The following is a 19,434-nucleotide window of genomic DNA, read 5'->3' on the forward strand; positions in this document are numbered from 1 at the left end:
AGCCAGGGCGCTCTCACATGGGACGCGCTCTGCTCAGCCACAATCCAGGCTGATGGCTGCCAGTACAGCGGTGGTGGTGGGAGCCTCTCTTGCCTCCTCAGCAGCGCTAAGGATGTCTGACAGCAGTTTAGGCCTGCTCCCCGCTGGCAAGTTGACATCCCCCGAGGGCTGTAGGGCTGCCAGAGGCATGTCTGATTGCCATCGTAGGCCCCCAGGGGATTGGGCCTAAGTCAGCAGGTGGTCATCCTCTGAGGGGTCCCAGACTGCGAGAGGGCACAGGTCTGGCTGAGGGAACGCCCCCTCCCCCCCGCTCCAGTGCACAAGTTTTTGTGCACCGGGCCTCTAGTATATATATAATTGTTGCCAATCCTCACCTGAGGATCATTTTTCCTATTGATTTTTAGAGAGAGAACGGGAAGTAGGGAGGGGGGATGGAGAGAGAGAGAGAGAGAGATAAAGGAAGATAGAGATAGAGAGAGAAACATTGATGCGAGAGAGACACATTGGTTGGTTGCCTCCTGCATATGACTGGACTGGGTCAGGGATCGAACCTGCAACTCAGGTATGTGCCCTTGAGTGGGAATCGAACCCATGACCCTTGGGTGTGCAGGCCAATGTTCTAAGCCACACTCGCCAAGGCAACAATTATATATTTTTAAAAACAGTTTAGCTGAGGATGCACTATTTACTTACTGTGACTTGCTTTTTTCCCAGTTTCAATGAGTTCAAATACATTTCAGACTGATAGCCTTAAACTCAGAAGGTAAGTCAATATATGTTCTGTTATAAGAGTTTAATTTGTATTAACTCATTTAATCCTCACAACCCTATCAGCCCCTCCTTTCACAGATGGGAAAACAAGGCACAGAAAGCAGTCAAGTTACCTGCCCAAGGCTAGTAAATGAAGCAATAAAGATTTAAACCCAGGTAGCCTAAATCAATGGTTCAAGCTCTTAACCAGTATGCAATCTTTTAGAATAAATTACATTATAAATCTCTCATAAAAACTGTATTATAAGTTTGACTTTTTAACTTCCTTTTAGTGGGGGAGTCCCCACTTTCCTAGTCATTTTATTCCAAAGGAGACCACCTTTGAGGATACTACTGAAAAGCTAAAAAAAGCATGATCTAGAAACCTCTGGTTTGTCAGTCAGGATTTCAAAACAGAGATCTCAACTGTTGTCAATGATTCTCTATGACTGAAGTTGTCAACTTACAGCACAGTTCTCAATAACATTATGAAATAGCTAAAAACGGGATGGAGGTTTTGTTTTTTTAATATATATATATATATATATATATATTTTAGAGAGGAAGGGAGAGAGAGAGAGAGCAATAGAAACATCGATGATGAGAGAGAATCATTGATTGGCTGCCTCCTGCATGCCCCCTACTGGGGATCAAAGCCACAATCCGGGCATGTGCCCTGACCAAGAATCGAATCATGACTTCCTGGTTCATAGGATGATGCTCAACCACTGAGCAATGCCAGCCAGGCAGGTTTTTGTTTTTTTAAGCATCCTTCTAGCTTTTTAAAGGTCTCTCCTTCTAGCCCTAGAAAATTCTCCATTTCACTGTTCCAGGAATCAAAGACACAGCCTATTCTGGCTGTTGGTGATTAAGCCTGGCTAAGGGATTTACTGGTAATCAAAAGATTAACTGTAACATGTCGGAAACTTGGTCATCAGAAAGCCTATAACTTCCTGGCACCCATTTAGCCCCTTACTCTTAAAACACCAAGAATCTTCATCTCCTCTTCATCCTTCCTCTATAAGTGAATGCATGTTTCTGGTTCTGTGGAGTCTGGGAGAAGGATATTAATTATATTCTCTAACTCACTTATAAAGCAACTAAAACAAAACAGAGAACAAAAAGCTAGAAAGGCTACCAAGTTAAATTCTGTCTATCAAAGTTAAGGGGAGTATCTTGATTGTATTTAGGGGCAAAATTATCTCACCGACACAACACCTTGCAGATCTCTGCATTTTGACCTATCCCTTCACTCCCAGATGGCAATGTATAAACGAGTGTACTTTCACATTAGAGTCAAATAAATGACGAATGCAAAGGCAATCCTAAGCTGAACTGAAAACAAGCCCTCTGAATGACCTATAAAATCTACATGGAAGTGACATGAACAAAACATCTGTATTCCTATTACAGACTAATTAAAGATCTAAGAAGAGCAATCCTCTGTACCCTGGCCTGGGCAGAGAACATAGCAGATTGTTACTTTTAGATCTAGGCACCATATTTTAAGAGGAACCAATGGTCTGGGGTATGTAAATAGCAGAAATAAAGCATTTAGAATTTATATTATATGTGAAATAGAAGAAATGAGTAAGGTTTGTATGTACCTGTGTGCATTATTAGAGTTGTGGTGAGTCAAGAAAGCATTAAGATACATGAAGGAAAGCTGAACGTTAAAGAAAATTAAATTTACTTATTGTAGCTCTAGAAGAACCAGGAATGGGAAAAGAGGGATCATTGGAAAGACAGACTTTTTTAGTGAATGACAGTATTAGATAATAACACAAGCAGCCGAGTGAGGTGAAGTTGTGTACTTCCTACCACTGAAGCTGCCTAGTCGCCACCTGTCATAGGTAGTATAGAGTTGACAATATTTTTAGTAGGCCCCTGGACCCAATGATTTCCTGGGATAATTTTAATCTCTAATATGTCATGACTCCAAAATGCTGTTCATGTTCTCTTCCTTTTTGGCTCAATTTTGCTTTTGTTTTTCTTCAGGTGTTTGGTCTTTTATCCATTTTTCCCTATTAATAATCATCTCACCCATGCAGTCAGCCTCCTAAAGTAAGCTTATTTTTTCTTTCACCTCGCAAATAAACATGTTTGATGAACAAAGACACCATGGGAGAGCCACCTAAGCAGATGTGCCTTCTTAAGTTAACTCTCTCAAGAGTGAGTCTCTTTCATCACTTATTCCAAACAAAACAATTAAAAACTACAATAAAAATTATTAGACCTGCTAGTGTGGCTCAGCTGGTTGGAGCATAGTCCTGTGCACCAAAGGGTTGCAGATTTCATTCCCAGTCAGGGCACATACCCAGGTTGTGGGTTTGATCCCTGTCTGAGCTCGTACGGGAGGCAAGAGATCCTCTCTTGCTCTCTCTCTCTTCCTCCCTCTCAAAAATCATTTGCTGCAATCTTAATAAAGACATTTCCTCAGGTGAGGATTAAAATATTTTTTATTAGAATGTGAAAATAAGAAGCAATGGTTAACCAGAATGCAACTCAAAATATGCATTTAGTCATGTCCTCACATGCATTGCAGAAGTCGATCCATTCTACTTTAAGTGCTTTGGAGATTTGCTCTAGACTAGGAAATGTGTTAACTATTCCAGGACACTAAAAAATGTACAAATCTGATGAACTCGGATTTGTAATTATTCTCCTCAGTATTTACAGATAAATAATAAGAACAAAACAATAAGTTAGCAACTTCCACAAAATTTGCCAATAGTACACATGGACAGACAAACCTCAAAATTCTTATCAGGCAAATTCTAGGTAACTACTATTTATATTTTAGTTTAATAAAAAAAATTTTCCCACCCTGGCTGGTTTGGCTCAGTGGATAGAGTGTTGGCCCACAGACTGAAGGGTCCTAGGTTCCATTCTGGTCAAGGGCATATACCTCGATTGCAGGCTCGATCTCAGGGTTCTGGTCATGGCGCGTGCAGGAGGCAACCAGTCAATGAGTCTCTCTCACATTGATGTTTCTCTCTCTCTGACTCTCCCCCTCCCTTCCACTTTCTCTAAAAATCAATGGGAAAAAGTCCTCAGGTGAGGATTAACAAACAAAGAAACAAAAAATTTCTCAATCCTATTCTCCAGGAAGAAAAGCTATAAAATATAAATACTAACCAAAAAAGGAGCGTATGAAGGAACAATAAATATTGGTGTTCCATTTAATATCAGTGTCTTCATGCACAAAACTCCTTACCTCTAAATAGGACTTCGTTTCAGAAGACAAAACAAAGACAAAACAGGAGAAGAAATCAAAGGGTTGCAGACTTTGATTCACAAGGCATAACCTTTCTAACAATGAGAGCTATCAATGGATTTTGTTAGGTTCTTATGAGAAGAAACTGCCTAGCAAAATAGCAATTAAGAGTTTGGAAAACATCTTTCCAGGGGCTGTAAAATAAAATCCTCTCATGGTAAAAACAGTTCTTCTAATTCTAAGATTGCAGCATTGTTTTTATCATTACCTTTCCCACTCTGGAAAATCTTCAAGACTCTGTCTTGTAAATGTCACCAACCCAGTAGGTTCTACAAAAGCAATGAAAGAAAAACAAGTTTCGATTTTGAAAAGATTATACATATATTCAGTAAAAGAATGGGTCTAACAATGGCTATAAAACTAGTTTTGAAATTCAACAGAAGATTGATTTAAAATAATATCATCCTTACAGTAGGAACTCTTTCTATGAAATAACATGTCCTCACTAAAACAAAAAAATACACAAACAGCAGCACAACAGGAGGATGTGAGTGCTGATACTTTTTTAATGTCATTTCTAAACTGCAAACACTTTTAAGAAATAATTTGGGGGAAAAGATGCAAAAGAGTGTAGCTTACATAATAAAGACAAAACTGGATTTTAATCTGTAGATGGACTCATTCTCAAAGAAGAACTTTAACCCTACATCTAAAAACTGGTGAATGTATACATATTTATGTTTTATAATGAAAAAAAATGTCTAGGATTAAAAAAAGAAAATTGTTGGCATGCCTTTGGAGGTGACAGCCAAATCCAGGGCTTAGATGATATGCAATTGCTCTTTTTATAAGGTGCCTTAGGCGGAAGGAGGAATTACTGTGTTCTAAATGATTAGAGAAGAAAGATGACATAGTTTTCAAGTAGCAATACATATAAGATCAAAACACAGTAAATTTTAAAGGATATGATCCTTTTTTGTTAGGTTTATTTTTTAACTAGTAGCAAAAGCAACAAATAAATCAGCTGGCCCAAAGTAATTTGTTTGATTCAATCAAAGAATAAACTAAAAAAGCCAGGCCATTTTTGTTTTCTCCTTTTGTTGTTGTTTGTTTTGTTAAGCTCTTATGCAAAGAGAAATGTCAGTTACTATTAGGGATAATGGTGGTAGAGTTCCAATGAAAGCTTAGTAATCATTTCATTCCTTTGGATGATTCTACATTTCTGTACTTTCAGTCACAAGCATTAATAACTCAAAAATCATATGGAGTATTTATATTAAAAAACAGAATTTTGTTAACATGAGTTATAAAACATTTAGATGTCTATCTTCAAGACAAATGGATAGCATATTTAAAACTCACAAGAAGTCAAACAATTCAAATACTAGAGAAGTAATTCTATTAATAGAAAACTAATGTTAGTATTATCAGTCACGAACATCAGTCAGTAAGAGAAGTAAGAACATTAAATGTCCTTCATATACACTAGGAAAGATCAAAAGAAATTCATAAATGAACACTACTGGCAAAGTAAAAGAAAAGGCATATAAACATGGTTCTTAAGATATCTATAGTAATAAAAGCGCAATATGCTAATTAGACTTGATCTCTTCTGGACAAAGCCACGGTGGTGGGGGCCAAGGCAGAGGCGGTTAGGGGTGATCAGGCCGGCAGGGGAGGGCAGTTAGGGGGTTATCAGGCCAGCAGGGGAGTAGTTAGGGGGCCATCAGGCTAGCAGGGGAGCAGTTAGGGGGCAATCAGGTAGGCAGGGGAGCAATTAGGGGGTGATCAGGCTGGCAGGCAAGTGGTTAGGGGCACTCAGGCAAGCAAACAGAGTAGTTAGGGTCAATCAGGCAGGTCAGCAGTTAGGAGCCAGCGGTCCCAGATTGCGAGAGGGATGTCCAACTGCCAGTGGGATCAGGCCTAAACTGGCAGTCGGACATCCCCCAAGGGGTCCCAGATTGCAAGAGGGTGCAGGTTGGGCTGAGGGACCCCCCCACACACACACACGAATTTCGTGCACCAGGCCTCAATTAATAACAAAAACACCTTGAGAGCATGCCTATTACCTTTCTTCCATAAAAAAGCACCTTTCATGCCAGAATAAGTTATTTTGGTTGATTAAATGTTTTCCTTAATAATTCAAAATATACACTGCATATGAATCATTAATTTTTAAATATTCCACCTATAAGATACTTTATTTAAAACTATATTGAAAATAATTTAATTCAGAAAGCCCTTTAAAATCTTTCAGTCTCAAGATCCTCATTACAAATATTGATGTTTGGCAACACTCAAAAGTTGGTCCTGATGGAATTGTATTTTATCAATTCTAAAAGCACATTTTTTCATGTATTAAATTTCTGAAAATGAAATACATCTTTCATAGTCCAAGGTATCTATCCATCGCATTTGGTCTGGATTAAAGTCAACCCTTTCCAGAGAAGATGTGCATCTGCTTCTGCCACCATCTAAGAGCACCACCAACCTCAGCTCGGTCTGAAGTAAGCCCTCTGTTGCAGGCTTTTGTGGATCACCCTGGTAATATGACTTTGGACCCCAAACTTGATTCACATTCTCAGAGGATATTTTTTCCCCTCTCTACCCAGTGCCAACATTGACAGTGGTTTGCTTACTGTCCCTTTTCTGTACAGCCAGGTTAACTCCTCATGTATCCTTAGACTAAGGGTGTAGGCTTTTGGTGTGCCAGCTTTATCAGCGAGGTCTCCAATGATTCCCCATCCTGAGTGTTTTTTCCTTCTTAGTGGTACATAACATAATGGCACTTCCTACCATCTACAATATCCTAGATTTGATGAAATATATGGTACTTTAAATACATTTCTTTTTCCATCTTTTTAAAAACAATCTTTTCTCCTTAAATGTAAAAACACCTCAGTACAGCAGAGACAGACACGAAGGGCAAGTGGGTGGGTTTGTAATTTAATTGTTTTAAACCTCAAATGAACAGGACTGCTGCTGTCGCGCGGGATCCTCCAGAGACACTGGCTGCAAAGGTTCGACCTCCAGCTGGGATCTCCTAATGACCCTGTGGCTGAGCTCACTGCAGCGGTGGGGCAGGGGCCCCTGAGCAGTGACAGTGGACAATGAGCCCTTGCCATCCTAGAGGTGCCAGACCTGGGTCTCCTCTGACTGGCTGGTGGGAGGTGGACCCTGTCCATCAATGTATTGAGGTGGATGTAAGCTATTCGAGCTGTGTCCTCTCTGATCACATGGACATGTGGGTTCAGGATGATGGCATGAATGCACTTGCTGTTCTTGGACAGAAGATTCTCAAAGCAAAACTTACGGAAATTCATGCCCTCCACAAGGTTACCAAGGCCTTCAGGCTCAAAAGAAGTGAGTCCTGGATTACAAATCTTTCTGCAGGCCTCAAAATCTCCATTGTTGATGACCTCAATCAGTTGTTCTGTGATTTGAATGATCTCCTGTTTTCCCATATTGAGATCCTTGTCTTCAGTGGTGGTGTTGCAGTTCTCTGTGGAGTCCTTGATCACATCTGTAATGTTACCCACCATAGTGGTTTATGGCGCCTTGTCACCGCCACCCGACCTCTTGCTCAATAGGCTTTAGGCAGCTTAAAAGTTCCTGGAGACAAGTAATGGTCGTGAGGATGCCACCCTTCAGTTTCCTCCGGGCACTGAACTTACGCAAGCACTCCGCAGTCTCCTGATGATGTATCATGGATACCACCGTGGACCGTTAGCAGAACCGTGGATGCTTGAGAGCCTGGTCAGCTGAGATATGTTTTGCAGGGTTGTAGTTAGCATCTGGTTGATCAGTTCTTGGCTTCAGGGGTCACTGTCCCACTCTGGATGGGAAATCATAGGCTCCAGCCTTGATCTGCTGATATAGCTTCTGTTGGTCCTCATCCTGAAAGAGAGGATATCCCACCAGCAGAATATCCAAGAAGACTCCACAGGTTCTGAAACCCACTGGTTTTCTATAGGCATCTTTCCTCAAGACTTCAGGGGACAGCCCTAGCTTGTTTGCTCAGTGGATAGAATGTCGGCCCACAGACTGAAGGGTCATGGGTTCAATTCCGGTCCAGGGCACATACCTCAGTTGCAGGCTCGATCCCCAGCCCTGGTCAGGGCACATGTGAGAGGCAATCAATCGATGTGTTTCTCTCACATAGATGTTTCTCTCTCTGTGTCTCTTCCCTTCCCTTCCACTCTCTCTAAAAATCAATGGAAAAAATATCCTCAGGTGAGGATTAACAACAACAACAAAGGCTTCAGGAGACAAGTAAGCTGAGGTGCCAGTAAAACCAAAGTAAGCCTGCTGTTCTCCCTGTACTTGGATGGCTAGGCCAAAATCAGCCAGCTGCCCGCAGCATCCTTGCTTGTACACATCAGCAGCAGTTTCTCAGGTTTCTGGTCCCACTGGACAATATTACCCTAGTGGATGCAGTTAACGCTCTCCAAAATCTGATGTAAATAGTGGCTGGCATCAGCTTCATCATAGGATTCTTTGGATATGATGTCTACAAACAGCTCTCCACCAGTAACAAGATCAAACACAAGGTAGTGAAACACTTTTTCTGAAATATTGTGATGGGAATGCACAATGGATGTCTCAAAAGTCAACATATCCAGGCCTCACGTTCTAGTTTCTGGTGATCCCGGGCAGACCAACTTCTTGGTATTGATTTTTGCTGTATACTGCAGGATGGAGGTTTTCTTCACACACCTGTGGACCACAGGAAGGCACCTTTGCCAAGCTCCTTGAAGAGCTGGTAGTTGTTGGTGAGCGTAGCCCATGCTGACATTGGTGCAGTCACCATCACCCCACCAAGGGAGCAAGAGGAGGAGACCTAAATACATTCCTATAGTTTCTATTCAGTAGACTCTACAACTTCTGTATAAGGTAATTATTAAATTGCAAACCTCTTTTATTCCACTTAGTATTTCCTCCTTAAGCCTGTAGCTTTACGTCCTGAAAACCTATAGTATGCTTCTCTATATTTCTACAAAGAACTACATTACCATATATAGTAAAAAAGCCAGAACATAAAATGTCTAATTACAACTTGTTTTTTCAGTGTGATTAATTTCTAACACTTAGGATGGTTTATAAATTTCTAGTTGAAAAAAAGAATAACACACAAAACTTTAGCCTGGCTGATGTGGCTCAGTGCTTGAGCATCAACCTATGAACCAGGAGGTCATGGTTTGATTCCTGGTCAGGGCACATGTCTTGGTTGTGGGCTCGATCCACAGTAGGGGGTGTGCCGGAGGCAGCCCATTAATGCTTCTCTCTCATCATTGATGCATCTCTCTCGCTCTCTCTCTCTCTCCCCTTCCCTCCCTCCCTCCCTCCCTCTTCCTTCCTCTCTGAAATCAATAAAAATATATTTAAAGAAAAATAAAACTTTAGCTTTTTTCCTCAAATTATTTAAAATCCTAAAATGTAGAAAGGCAAGTTAGCTTTTCTACAGGACACATAGAGAAGCCTAGAGAAGATATACATGATTTGACTCCAAGGACAGAAAAGTAAACACTGAATTACCTAAGTATAATAATGAAACTCATTCTATTTAGATTTAGAATAGCAAAAAAGTACTTTTTTCTAACGAGTTATTACAAATTTTAATTTGGTGTTATGTATCATAGCCTGAATGAGCCTTCATTTTCCTTAATATTTTATTCTGTACCGAGCACAAAACTAAAAATTGATAAGCTAAGAAATAAATAAACCCGTCAAAGAAGCATGTAAAAATTTTCCCTTAAATTCCCAAATCCTAATAATTGATTCCTTATAAAAAAAAAGGGGGGGGGGGACAATGTCCAATAGCAATACACTGGGGGTCTGGGTCGGGGAGGTGCCAATTAAATATACTATAATGAGAGATACTTACAAAAGGAAAAAAATGACCTTAAAATGATTCAATGGTACATTTCAAGATAATCCCACAACCTGTATGACCAGAACTAAAAAGAATTCATTACTCATTTCACTTGACCAGAGTTAGCAAAAGCAAGCTTTTGAGAAGTTTTGGTTTGCTTTAAAACCAACTTGTAAGAAAAGCCACCCACTGGTAAAAGCTAATATTTATTAAGCATGTAGCTTCATTTAATATTTACAACTAGCCTATGAGATAATTATCATCATTCTATTAAGATGAAGAAATTGAGGCTTAGAGATGTTAACAAAGTGTCTGTAGCTACGCAGCTCCTAGGACAGAAGTGGCAATAGCAATCTACAGTCAGTGGTTACTAAGAGCACTGGTTAGATATTTACCACCACTGCCATAGGGGCTGCAATTAGCCTCTGGGGAAACAAGATGGTTGAGGTTCAACAGAGGAAGACAGACATGTGAACACTAAGTGAAACACTGCTTTATAAGAACTCTGCAAAGGGTTTAAAGGGGACACAAAAGAGAGGGACCTGTAGGAAGACAATGAATTGCTTGACTTCTACAAATAAACTAACTATAAAAGTCAATGCTTCTTTAAATAAAGAACACCAAAAAATGCATTTCCTGGTCAACATACTTCCTTTTGAAAATATTAATTTGTTTTTATTCATGAAAACACATTATGGTATGTTACGCTGCTCTAATTTTAGAATATATAAGACCCACACACACTCATGGCATACATTTATGTATATACACATGTATATAAAATCTAGATTATAATGAATTACTTGGTTTGGACAGGAAGGTGTACTTTGAACACAAAATGTTCTTGATCTGAACTGTCTCCCATCAGTGATAAAAATTATAGTTAAGAATGAAAGGAATTTACTTTTCTCTGTGACTCTTCTGAAGTAGCAGAAGAGCGTTTTAAGCTTCTCTGGTTTTCTTGAGGAACGTCCTTCAAACAACCTGAAAGAGACCAAAAACAAAGATTCACAAAGAACTAAATCTATATCATTACCCAGTAATAAAATAATTAATTCTTTCAGAAAGCAATTCTGTAATAATAAAGAACTGAAAACTGTTTGGATTCAAATGGCATCAGAAAGGACTGAAAGCAAGTAGAACCAGGCTTCTTAAAAGTTGTTCAAGTCAGCCCTAACTGGTTTGGCTCAGTGGATAGAGCATCAGCCTGTGGACTGAAAGGTCTCAGGTTCGATTCTGGTCAAGGGCATGTACCTTGATTGCGGGCACATCCCCAGTAAGGAGTGTGCAGGAGGCAGCTGATCGATGTTTCTCTCTCATCGATGTTACTAACTCTCTATCCGTCTTCCTTCCTCTATATTTTATTGTAAAAAAACAATAAAATATATTTTAAAAAAAAAAGTTGTTCAAGTCAGATGGTACTCTAACAACTCGTCTCTCCAGTCTATCTTCCTCCAAGGAGAAGGCACCACCTGGTCCCCCAAAGACAATTAAGCCAGTGAATTAATGCTTGGTTTTTTCCCCAATGGCAAATATATTTATAATTCACAATATTACTAGGCAGTTAAATGACTGAATAAAGACAGTATCTGAAAAAGACTGCACATCATTGTTTGTGTTGGGGATGCAAGAACAATAAGGACAATGACATGCAGTATAACAAGATATTAGAGTAGAGGAATGACCAAACCTTGGAAATTAAATAAATACACTCTTTGCGTGGTAACCTGTTAAATAGTGCTATCCATCTGCCATCTGGTTTCCAGAAACCTAGACTTGTACTACTTTAGTTTTCTTTGAAATGATGTGGCATTGTTATTGGTAACACATTATGCAATTTATCCCGAGGGAAAGAAAAGAAGGGCTTTAGAAGCATTTGGCCTGAGTAAGTAGTTCACTAAAAGATTTCAATCACAAAAGCATGCTTTTAGGCACAAGATCTACTTTTCCAAAAGCACTGAAAAATTAGAGAAATTCTGTGACTATAAATAAGGAGATATTATTTATCTGCCTCTGGTCATATATCCTGGCTTTAAAACCAGAAATGCTTCAAGTAAAAGTTCACTTTAACAAGCGTCAAAATGGATAAAATTTTTCTTCAGAAAAGCACGTTTATATAACTATGCAGAAAGGAAAAAGTTAATTTCATGACAAAATCCTATTGAGTAAATAAAATGAATTAGAAAAAGGGAAGGAAATACAGATTTCAAATTACTTGTTTCCAGTGATCTGAAATTCTGTATTCAGAGTCAATTTCTGAGAAAACAATTTATCTGAATACTTATCTCCTAAAAAGAATACTAATAATAGAAAGCATTTTAACCAAATCTAAAATATGACCGATTTTTTAAAAGAATTGTGCCTATGTAATAATTTTTACTCGCCTAACTTATTTTTCTAAAATGTTTATTACAAATATTCTTAAAATCCAGCTGCCTGCCCCCCAAAAAAGGATATCTGACAGTGCAGGTTTCAGCTTAGTTTCTTCTGCAGTGTCAACCAGAATAGAGTTTGTTTAAATCAAAATGATGGTCAGAATAAAGAAGAAGCCACTTGGCAGTTTAATTAAACATCCTGTATGAAATAAATATGATTTACTAAGTGAACACCTTGGAATCCATTGCAAAATCCTTTTCTAGGTTTACTACTTAGTAGAGGGAAGCAGTATTAATATAAAGGCAGCCACCACCCTTTCTCAGAGATGAATTGAGGACTATACAATTCAATTAAGGAGGAAAAAGTTCCACTTCCCCAGAACTGTTGCACTACGAGAAGAAAATGGCTGCTGAACTTAAATAATTTCCCAAAACATAAAAAATATCCCTAATTTCTACATGAGATCAGCTATATGTAAAATCACATAATTCATAACCATGATGACAAATTATTAACCTTAGGAGCCTCTTGGGACTGCAGATTTATTAACCTAAGGATATGACTTCCCTGAAAGATGATGTGGCTATTACCACCAACTACAAATGAGCACCACTGTTGATTTTGCAGGTCCAAACCTCATAGGTACAAATCAAGCAGAACCTCAATGTATTCTGATTAATCATTGTGTGTGAGTTTCACAGCCTGATTTCAAATCACTATGTAACCAAATATGCTTTGCCATCTTCCTTGTGAAGCAAGGACGTGTGTGGGGGTTGGAGGCACAGAGGAAAGGGGGAGGTGGAAAGAAAGACGGGGAAGATGATGCAGGTTTAAAACTTATGACAATTCTCAGACTTCACTGCTGTGAATTTTTATAGTACTATGTATAGCCACCCAGATAAAATGAATTACCCTGGTATGGAAGCTAGTGAAAAATAACATAAAAACACAGGCAAACAGCATTAGTGAAAGTTATCAGAAGAGTGATGTATTATCTGAGGAACAGTTCTAGGGAGAAAGAAGGAAGACAAAGGAACTGAGGATGGAGCCAGAAAAAGGAGAGCGACAGAAAGACACTAGTACAGCAGGGAAGACTAAGAGGGAAGAAAGGGATAGACAGAATGGGGCTGGAGACAAAGGTGGAGTCTGAGAAACAGAAACTCACATGCAAAGACACTCAGAGAGACAAACACAGAGCCTTCAAGAGAGACAAGAGACTGGAGACAATTAGATTTCTCATACTAATCAAGCACCATCCAATTTTTTTTTTTTTTTACTTCCTAACACCAATTTTTTTTTTTTAGATTTAGATTTCCAGGTCCTGGGTACATATATTTGAAGGCATATTTTGAGTCAGCAGGCATGCATGTAAACATGAACATAAATCATGCCATAATAACCCCTCTGCATATAGGGAAGACATTTTGGCATTTAATTGAATAATTACAGATTATTAAAGAAAGCAAACAGGAAGAGTTAGGCAACCTCACCTTTGTTCTAAAAATACTTTTTATTTTCAAGGGAGTAAGTCAATCAGAGTTGATACTTATTAACTGGTATTTTTCTTTCCATACATAGAAACATCTGTAATAATAAAGAGCTAATATGCTAATTAGACCAAATGGTGGAACAACCTTCCAGAATGACCAGTGGGCAGGGCAGCAAGACGGTGGGGCCACAAGGCAGCCAGGGCCAGGAGGGCCGAGGTAGCCGGGGCTGTGAGGGCCGAGCCCCTTGCACAAATTTTGTGCATCGGGCCTCTACTAGTTTCATAAAATCTTTCCCTGAATGACATATTGATAACATTACTGGAATTGGATTACACACGCACACGCACACACACACACACACACACGCACACACACGTGATTTCAAGTTAAGGATTAATTCCATTAGTACACAGTAAATCAAACCCAAAGCACAATAACCTCCACTATAAAATGGAAGCAAATGATAATCTGAAACCCAGCCAGAAAGTCCTTTCTGCCATATGGCCCCAGCAGCATTTTCAATCCAGAAGAGGCAGATGTAAAAGCCTCCTGGGCTGACCACTGCTGCAGCACACAATTAATCTCTGACCATCAGTTTCTAAGCAATCTTAGAAGCATCAATGTTAATCACATTGGGAGCCTTTATATGAATGTTTAGGCCCTGAAAGGCAAGCAGTAGAAAAGGTCACGGACATTTAACATAACTAAGCAGGGCTGGAAGAACACAACAATAATTTAAAAAGGAAGACTTAGTCCATTTATTGACGTCAGCCTCCCACCACAAACTCTTAACCATTTTTCTTATTCAATCAACTAGCTAGTCATACCTCTTTTGAGACTAAATATGCAAGAGTGCTCACACACGCATAGATTCCAACTGCCAGAAACTATAATCATAAATAGCAACTATGCAAAAATGAAAACACAATAACATGTTCCATAATCAGCTTACCAAATGGCTCATCAAATTAGGTACTTGATCTTTCATAAGCCACATAAAAAAGGGGAACTTTGGGTTGTGTTCTGTTTCAGGAGCACACTCAGAGCATTTTGTTCTTGAGAGGAAGCAAGACATAATGAAAGAGCACTGAGTTTGAACAGAAGACAATATTCAAGTCCCAGTTCTGCTGACAAGTCATTTACTCAAACTGAACCTATTAGAATAAAGCTTCCCCACCTAGAAAAGTGCATCGATAGAATCAAAGTGAGCTGCTGTCAATAGACTGCATCAATGATCATGTACAATCCAGGTTCTTGTTGATTGCTAGTTTAGGTTTATAAAAACCCGTGCCATCCCAGTGAGAGGCAAGTGCAGACATTCTGGCTGCTAAAGAGTCCCTAAAACGACTATATAGACTACCACGGGCTTAACCTGCCATAGTTAATTTTCAGTGTTCTGGTGACCAAAAGAACAGCTGTCAGCCAGGAAGACAAGAATATGCCTGTTTCAAATCATCAGCAGACCTGCTTAAATTCTAATTTGGTAAAAATGCTACTGGGATACTGTAAGTTTCAATTTCTCATGGTCACTTTGGATTGACAGATGGCTTTGGTTCATTTTACAGATCAATAATTATTTCTAAGGGTAGTTTTAATTTCTTATCAGCTCTGAGGTAAGAAGTATTAATACAGTTCATTGAAAGGAGGCTATATAGTAGAGTGATTAAGGTAGTGGTTCTCAAACTTCCTAATGCTGCGACCCTTTAATACAGTTCCTCATGTTGTGGTGACCCCATTTCATTGTTACAAATTGAACATAATTAAAGCATAGTGATTAATCACAGAAACAATATGTAATTATATATGCGTTTTCCGATGGTTTTAGGCGACCCCTGTGAAAGGGTCGTTCGACCCCCAAAGGGGCCGCGACCCACAGGTTGAGAACCGTTGGATTAAGGGATACAGTTTCTAGGCTGCCTATGTACTCCTGAGTTTGAATCCCAATTATACCAGCTAGCTCTAAGCCTTCATCTCCTCATCTGAAAAAATGAGAAAAATACCTAACTTATAAGAGTTAACACAAAGATTAAACTAAAAATAGCACAGTAATTGGTAAATCGAAAATACTTAATATTAGCTATAATAAAGAGTTCATCTCATGCAGAAAAATTTTCAGATAATGTTAAGTAAGCCAAGGGATCTGTGCTAGAGGAAAGGCATTCTATAATAGCCAGCAAAAACTCACAAGTCATTTACATAAAATGCTCACATTGTTCTAGTCCATATTCCCTTCATTAAGAAAAGTGGCTCAGCCCTGGCCGATTTGGCTCAGTGGTTGAAGCCTTGGCCCTAGGACTAAAGGGTCGTGGGTTCCATTCCTGGTCAAGGGCATGTACCTAGGTTACAGGTTCCTCCGCCCGGGTAGGAGCGCATGCAGGAGGCAACCAATTGATGTGTCTCTCTCTCCTGTCAATGTGTCTCTCTCTCTTCTCTTTCCTCCCTTCCATCTCTCTCTCCCTCCTCCCTTCCGCCTTCCCTTCCACTCTCTCTCTGGAAATCAATGGAAAAATTTCCTCGTGTGAGGATTAAAAAAGAAAAGAAAAGTGGCTCAGCTTCTTTTCTCATCAAAGCCTAACATGCTGACACTCAGAACCTACCAGCTCAATCTTTAGAATAGATGACCATGCACAATGAAAAAGATAAAGATGCTGTTTCCAAGGAGTCCCAACATTCCTGTTCAGAAGTTTAGCTGAAAAACAAACCTGTGGTTCATTTTACTGTTGAGAGAAGAAGGCTGTCAGTGTGGCAGGTGCTCAACCCTGAGAGGGCCCTTGTGTTGCTAAAACAGAAAAATTAGGGTAAAAGGGAGGTAATGATACTGTGTCTATGGGGCGGTAATTAGGAAGGCATAAACTACCCACACTAGCTGTTTAAGAAAGGCTCAAAAAATCTGTGGGATGAAGCATCTGAGAGAGAAGGTGAGAGGGTCGGAGTGGGGGGGGGGGAGGGTGAAATTAGGAACTTTATATATATATGCAGAGCCCATGGACACAGACAGTGGTGTAGTGAAGGCCTGGGAGGGGTGGGTGCAGGGTAGAGGGAGTCAATGGGGATTAAAAAAGGGGGGGATATCTGTAATATTTTCAACAATAAAGATACATATTTTAAAAAATCTGTAGGATTCCACTCTCAAAATCAAATTATAAAAATTGTCCATTCTTTTTAGTAACTGTGTGTCTCCAGTTCCATTTCTGATGATTGACTTGTTCCTCCTCTTAAGTAACTATTTTTTTTCTAATTATAAAAGTAATATATGCTCTCTTGGCCGGTGTAGCTCAATGGTTGGTTGATCGTCGACACATGCACTAAGAGGTCACTAGTTAGATTCCTGGTCAAGGCATATGCCCGGGTTGCAGGCTCGATCCCCAATAGGGGGCGTGCAGGAGGCAGCCAATTAAACTGTCTCTCTGATCAATGTTTCCATCTCTCTCTCCCTTCTCCCTCTCCCTTCCTCACTCTCTAAAAATCAATGAAAATATATATTTTTAAAAAGTAATAAATAGGAGAACCAAGATGGTGGAGTAGGTAAACACCTATACTCGTCACCTCCCACAACTACATCAAAATTACAACTAAAATACAGAACAACCATCATTCAGAACCGCCTGAAAGCTGGCTGAATGGTCCTACAACTAGAGAAGTAAAGAAAAAAGCACAGGGAGACTGGTAGGAGGAGCAGAGGCACTGAAATGGCTGGTCTCACACCAATTTATGCTGTTTTTTAATACCCCAACCCAGGGTTCCAGAGCTGGAATGAGAAGTCCCCATAACTTTGGGCTGTGAAAGCCAGCAGGGATTGGGGCTGAGTGACATGGAGGTTGCTAGAGACACAGGTGTTCCTTATAAAGGACCGGCGCACAAACTGACAAGCTCCTGCTTCCTCTGAGCTCCAGAGCAGGTTGCTGGGTGGTGGCTCTGGGAGACCCAGACACATACAGGGAAGAACTGGATTATCTAGCAACAGGGCAGGAACTTGGAGGCGGCTTTCTCCCAGACAGGGGTACTCCCAGGGGTCATTGTTCCTGGGCTGGGACCTCCCCCGTGGCAGGGCTGACTGGCAGGTATATCTGTTTGCTCTGCCCTGGTGATTCCCTGAGACCCTGTCCCATCCAATTGGCAACCCCACCCAACCTGTTTGCAGTGGATTTTGCATATGAATGGCCTGTCCTTCCTCAGGCTTCAAACTTTGCACCGCCCTGGGAATGGCCTACTTGCTCAGGCTTCAGACTTTGCTGAAATATCTCAAAAAAGCTGCAACTGGTTCAGCATGCCCCAAACCTATCAATAAAAGGTACAAAGCTTCAAACCATAGCAGGTTACAACTCTACATATCCATAAGCAACACACTCAACAGGCAGACTCAGGGAGCACCAAAGCCCCACGGCTGGGACCTCCCCCGTGGCAGGGCTGACTGGCAGGTATATCTGTTTGCTCTGCCCTGGTGATTCCCTGAGACCCTGTCCCATCCAATTGGCAACCCCACCCAACCTGTTTGCAGTGGATTTTGCATATGAATGGCCTGTCCTTCCTCAGGCTTCAAACTTTGCACCGCCCTGGAAGCCCTAGAGCCAGTGCACTTGGTGGACAGCTTCAAACCATGGCAGATTACAACTCTACCCATCCATAAGCAACACACTCAACAGGCAGACTCAGGGAGCACCAAAGCCCCACTGAAGCAAGTCCTGCTCCATAGGAGTGTTTCCTGCACAGCAGCTCTCCCATCGTAGTCGCAGCTGGTCCTCACAGTCAATTGGCCTGGAGATCCATTCCTCCTTGCACAGCAGCTCTCCCACTGTAGTTGCTGCTAGTCCTCACAGCCAATTGGAATGGAGGTCAATTCCTCCCAGGGACACGAAGAGCAATCAAGGCTCAACTATAAAACTGAGTACACAGGCCACACAGGGGTGCACTTACTACACAAGGCCATTCTACCAACTAAAGGAGACATAGTAGCTCTGTCTAATATGTAGAAACAAACGCAGGAAAGCAGTCAAAATGCAGAGACAAAGAAACATGTCACATATGAAAGAAATGGAAGCAAGCAAACTGATACAGAGTTCAAAACCATGGTTATAAGGTTACTCAAGGATCATCATGATAGCTTCAAGGGACTTAGTAAGTTATTCAAGGATCTTACTAAGGTCCAGATATCAAGCATACACTAACTAAAATATATATATAAAATAAAAATGGCAGCAGAGTAGGAGGATGCAACACAGATGTGCTCCCAGGAACAAGCTGGAATTACAACTGAAATATGGAAAGGCTTCCTGAATAATCAATGGAAAACTCACAGGAGAGAACCCTGATACCCAAGGACTGAAGGTGGAGATGGCATAGAGACTGATAGGAGGGGCGGAGGCATGAAAGGGCTGGCTGGGCACCCACAGACGGCAACTGAAGTCCCGGAGAGATATCTCAGCTGTGAGGGATGCCACAGAGAACTCTAGGGTCTAATCCTGAAGCTGGGCTCCCCAGCAGAGAGCACAAAATCTGAGAAGGGTACCCACATACAATCTAACTGTGAAAAGCAATGGGGTGCTGTCTGCCAGGGAGTGGCAAGTGAAAGTTCAGGCACCCTCTTGAAGGGCAAAAGCACAAAAATTCCCTGTGGAGCCATCCCACCTTCTGCTCTGGCAGAGGGAGGGTGAAGTGGACTGGAGCTGTGAGAGCAGAACCCAGGACTGGGGACTTGGGGGATAGAGCTCAGAAGGTAGACACACCAAGTT

At 40.6% G+C, this 19,434-nt stretch overlaps 1 protein-coding gene and 1 pseudogene across 2 annotated transcripts in view; both read right to left on the minus strand.

Annotated features, from left to right (window-relative positions):
- Positions 1 to 19,434, minus strand: part of PARG (poly(ADP-ribose) glycohydrolase) — a 188,577-nt gene that overhangs the window by 61,189 nt on the left and 107,954 nt on the right. For both annotated transcript variants that reach the window (XM_006757138.2, XM_006757139.2), the window contains exons 10-11: positions 10,744 to 10,823; positions 4,236 to 4,296 (exon numbers count right to left, since the gene is read on the minus strand). In XM_006757138.2, coding sequence (XP_006757201.1) covers positions 4,236 to 4,296; positions 10,744 to 10,823 — 141 coding nt within the window. The remainder of the gene's footprint in view (positions 1 to 4,235; positions 4,297 to 10,743; positions 10,824 to 19,434) is intronic.
- LOC102767836 lies at positions 6,905 to 8,805 on the minus strand (annotated as a pseudogene).

This window comes from Myotis davidii, unplaced genomic scaffold (assembly GCF_000327345.1).
Source record: "Myotis davidii unplaced genomic scaffold, ASM32734v1 scaffold854, whole genome shotgun sequence".
In the NCBI taxonomy this organism is placed as follows: Eukaryota; Metazoa; Chordata; class Mammalia; order Chiroptera; family Vespertilionidae; genus Myotis; species Myotis davidii.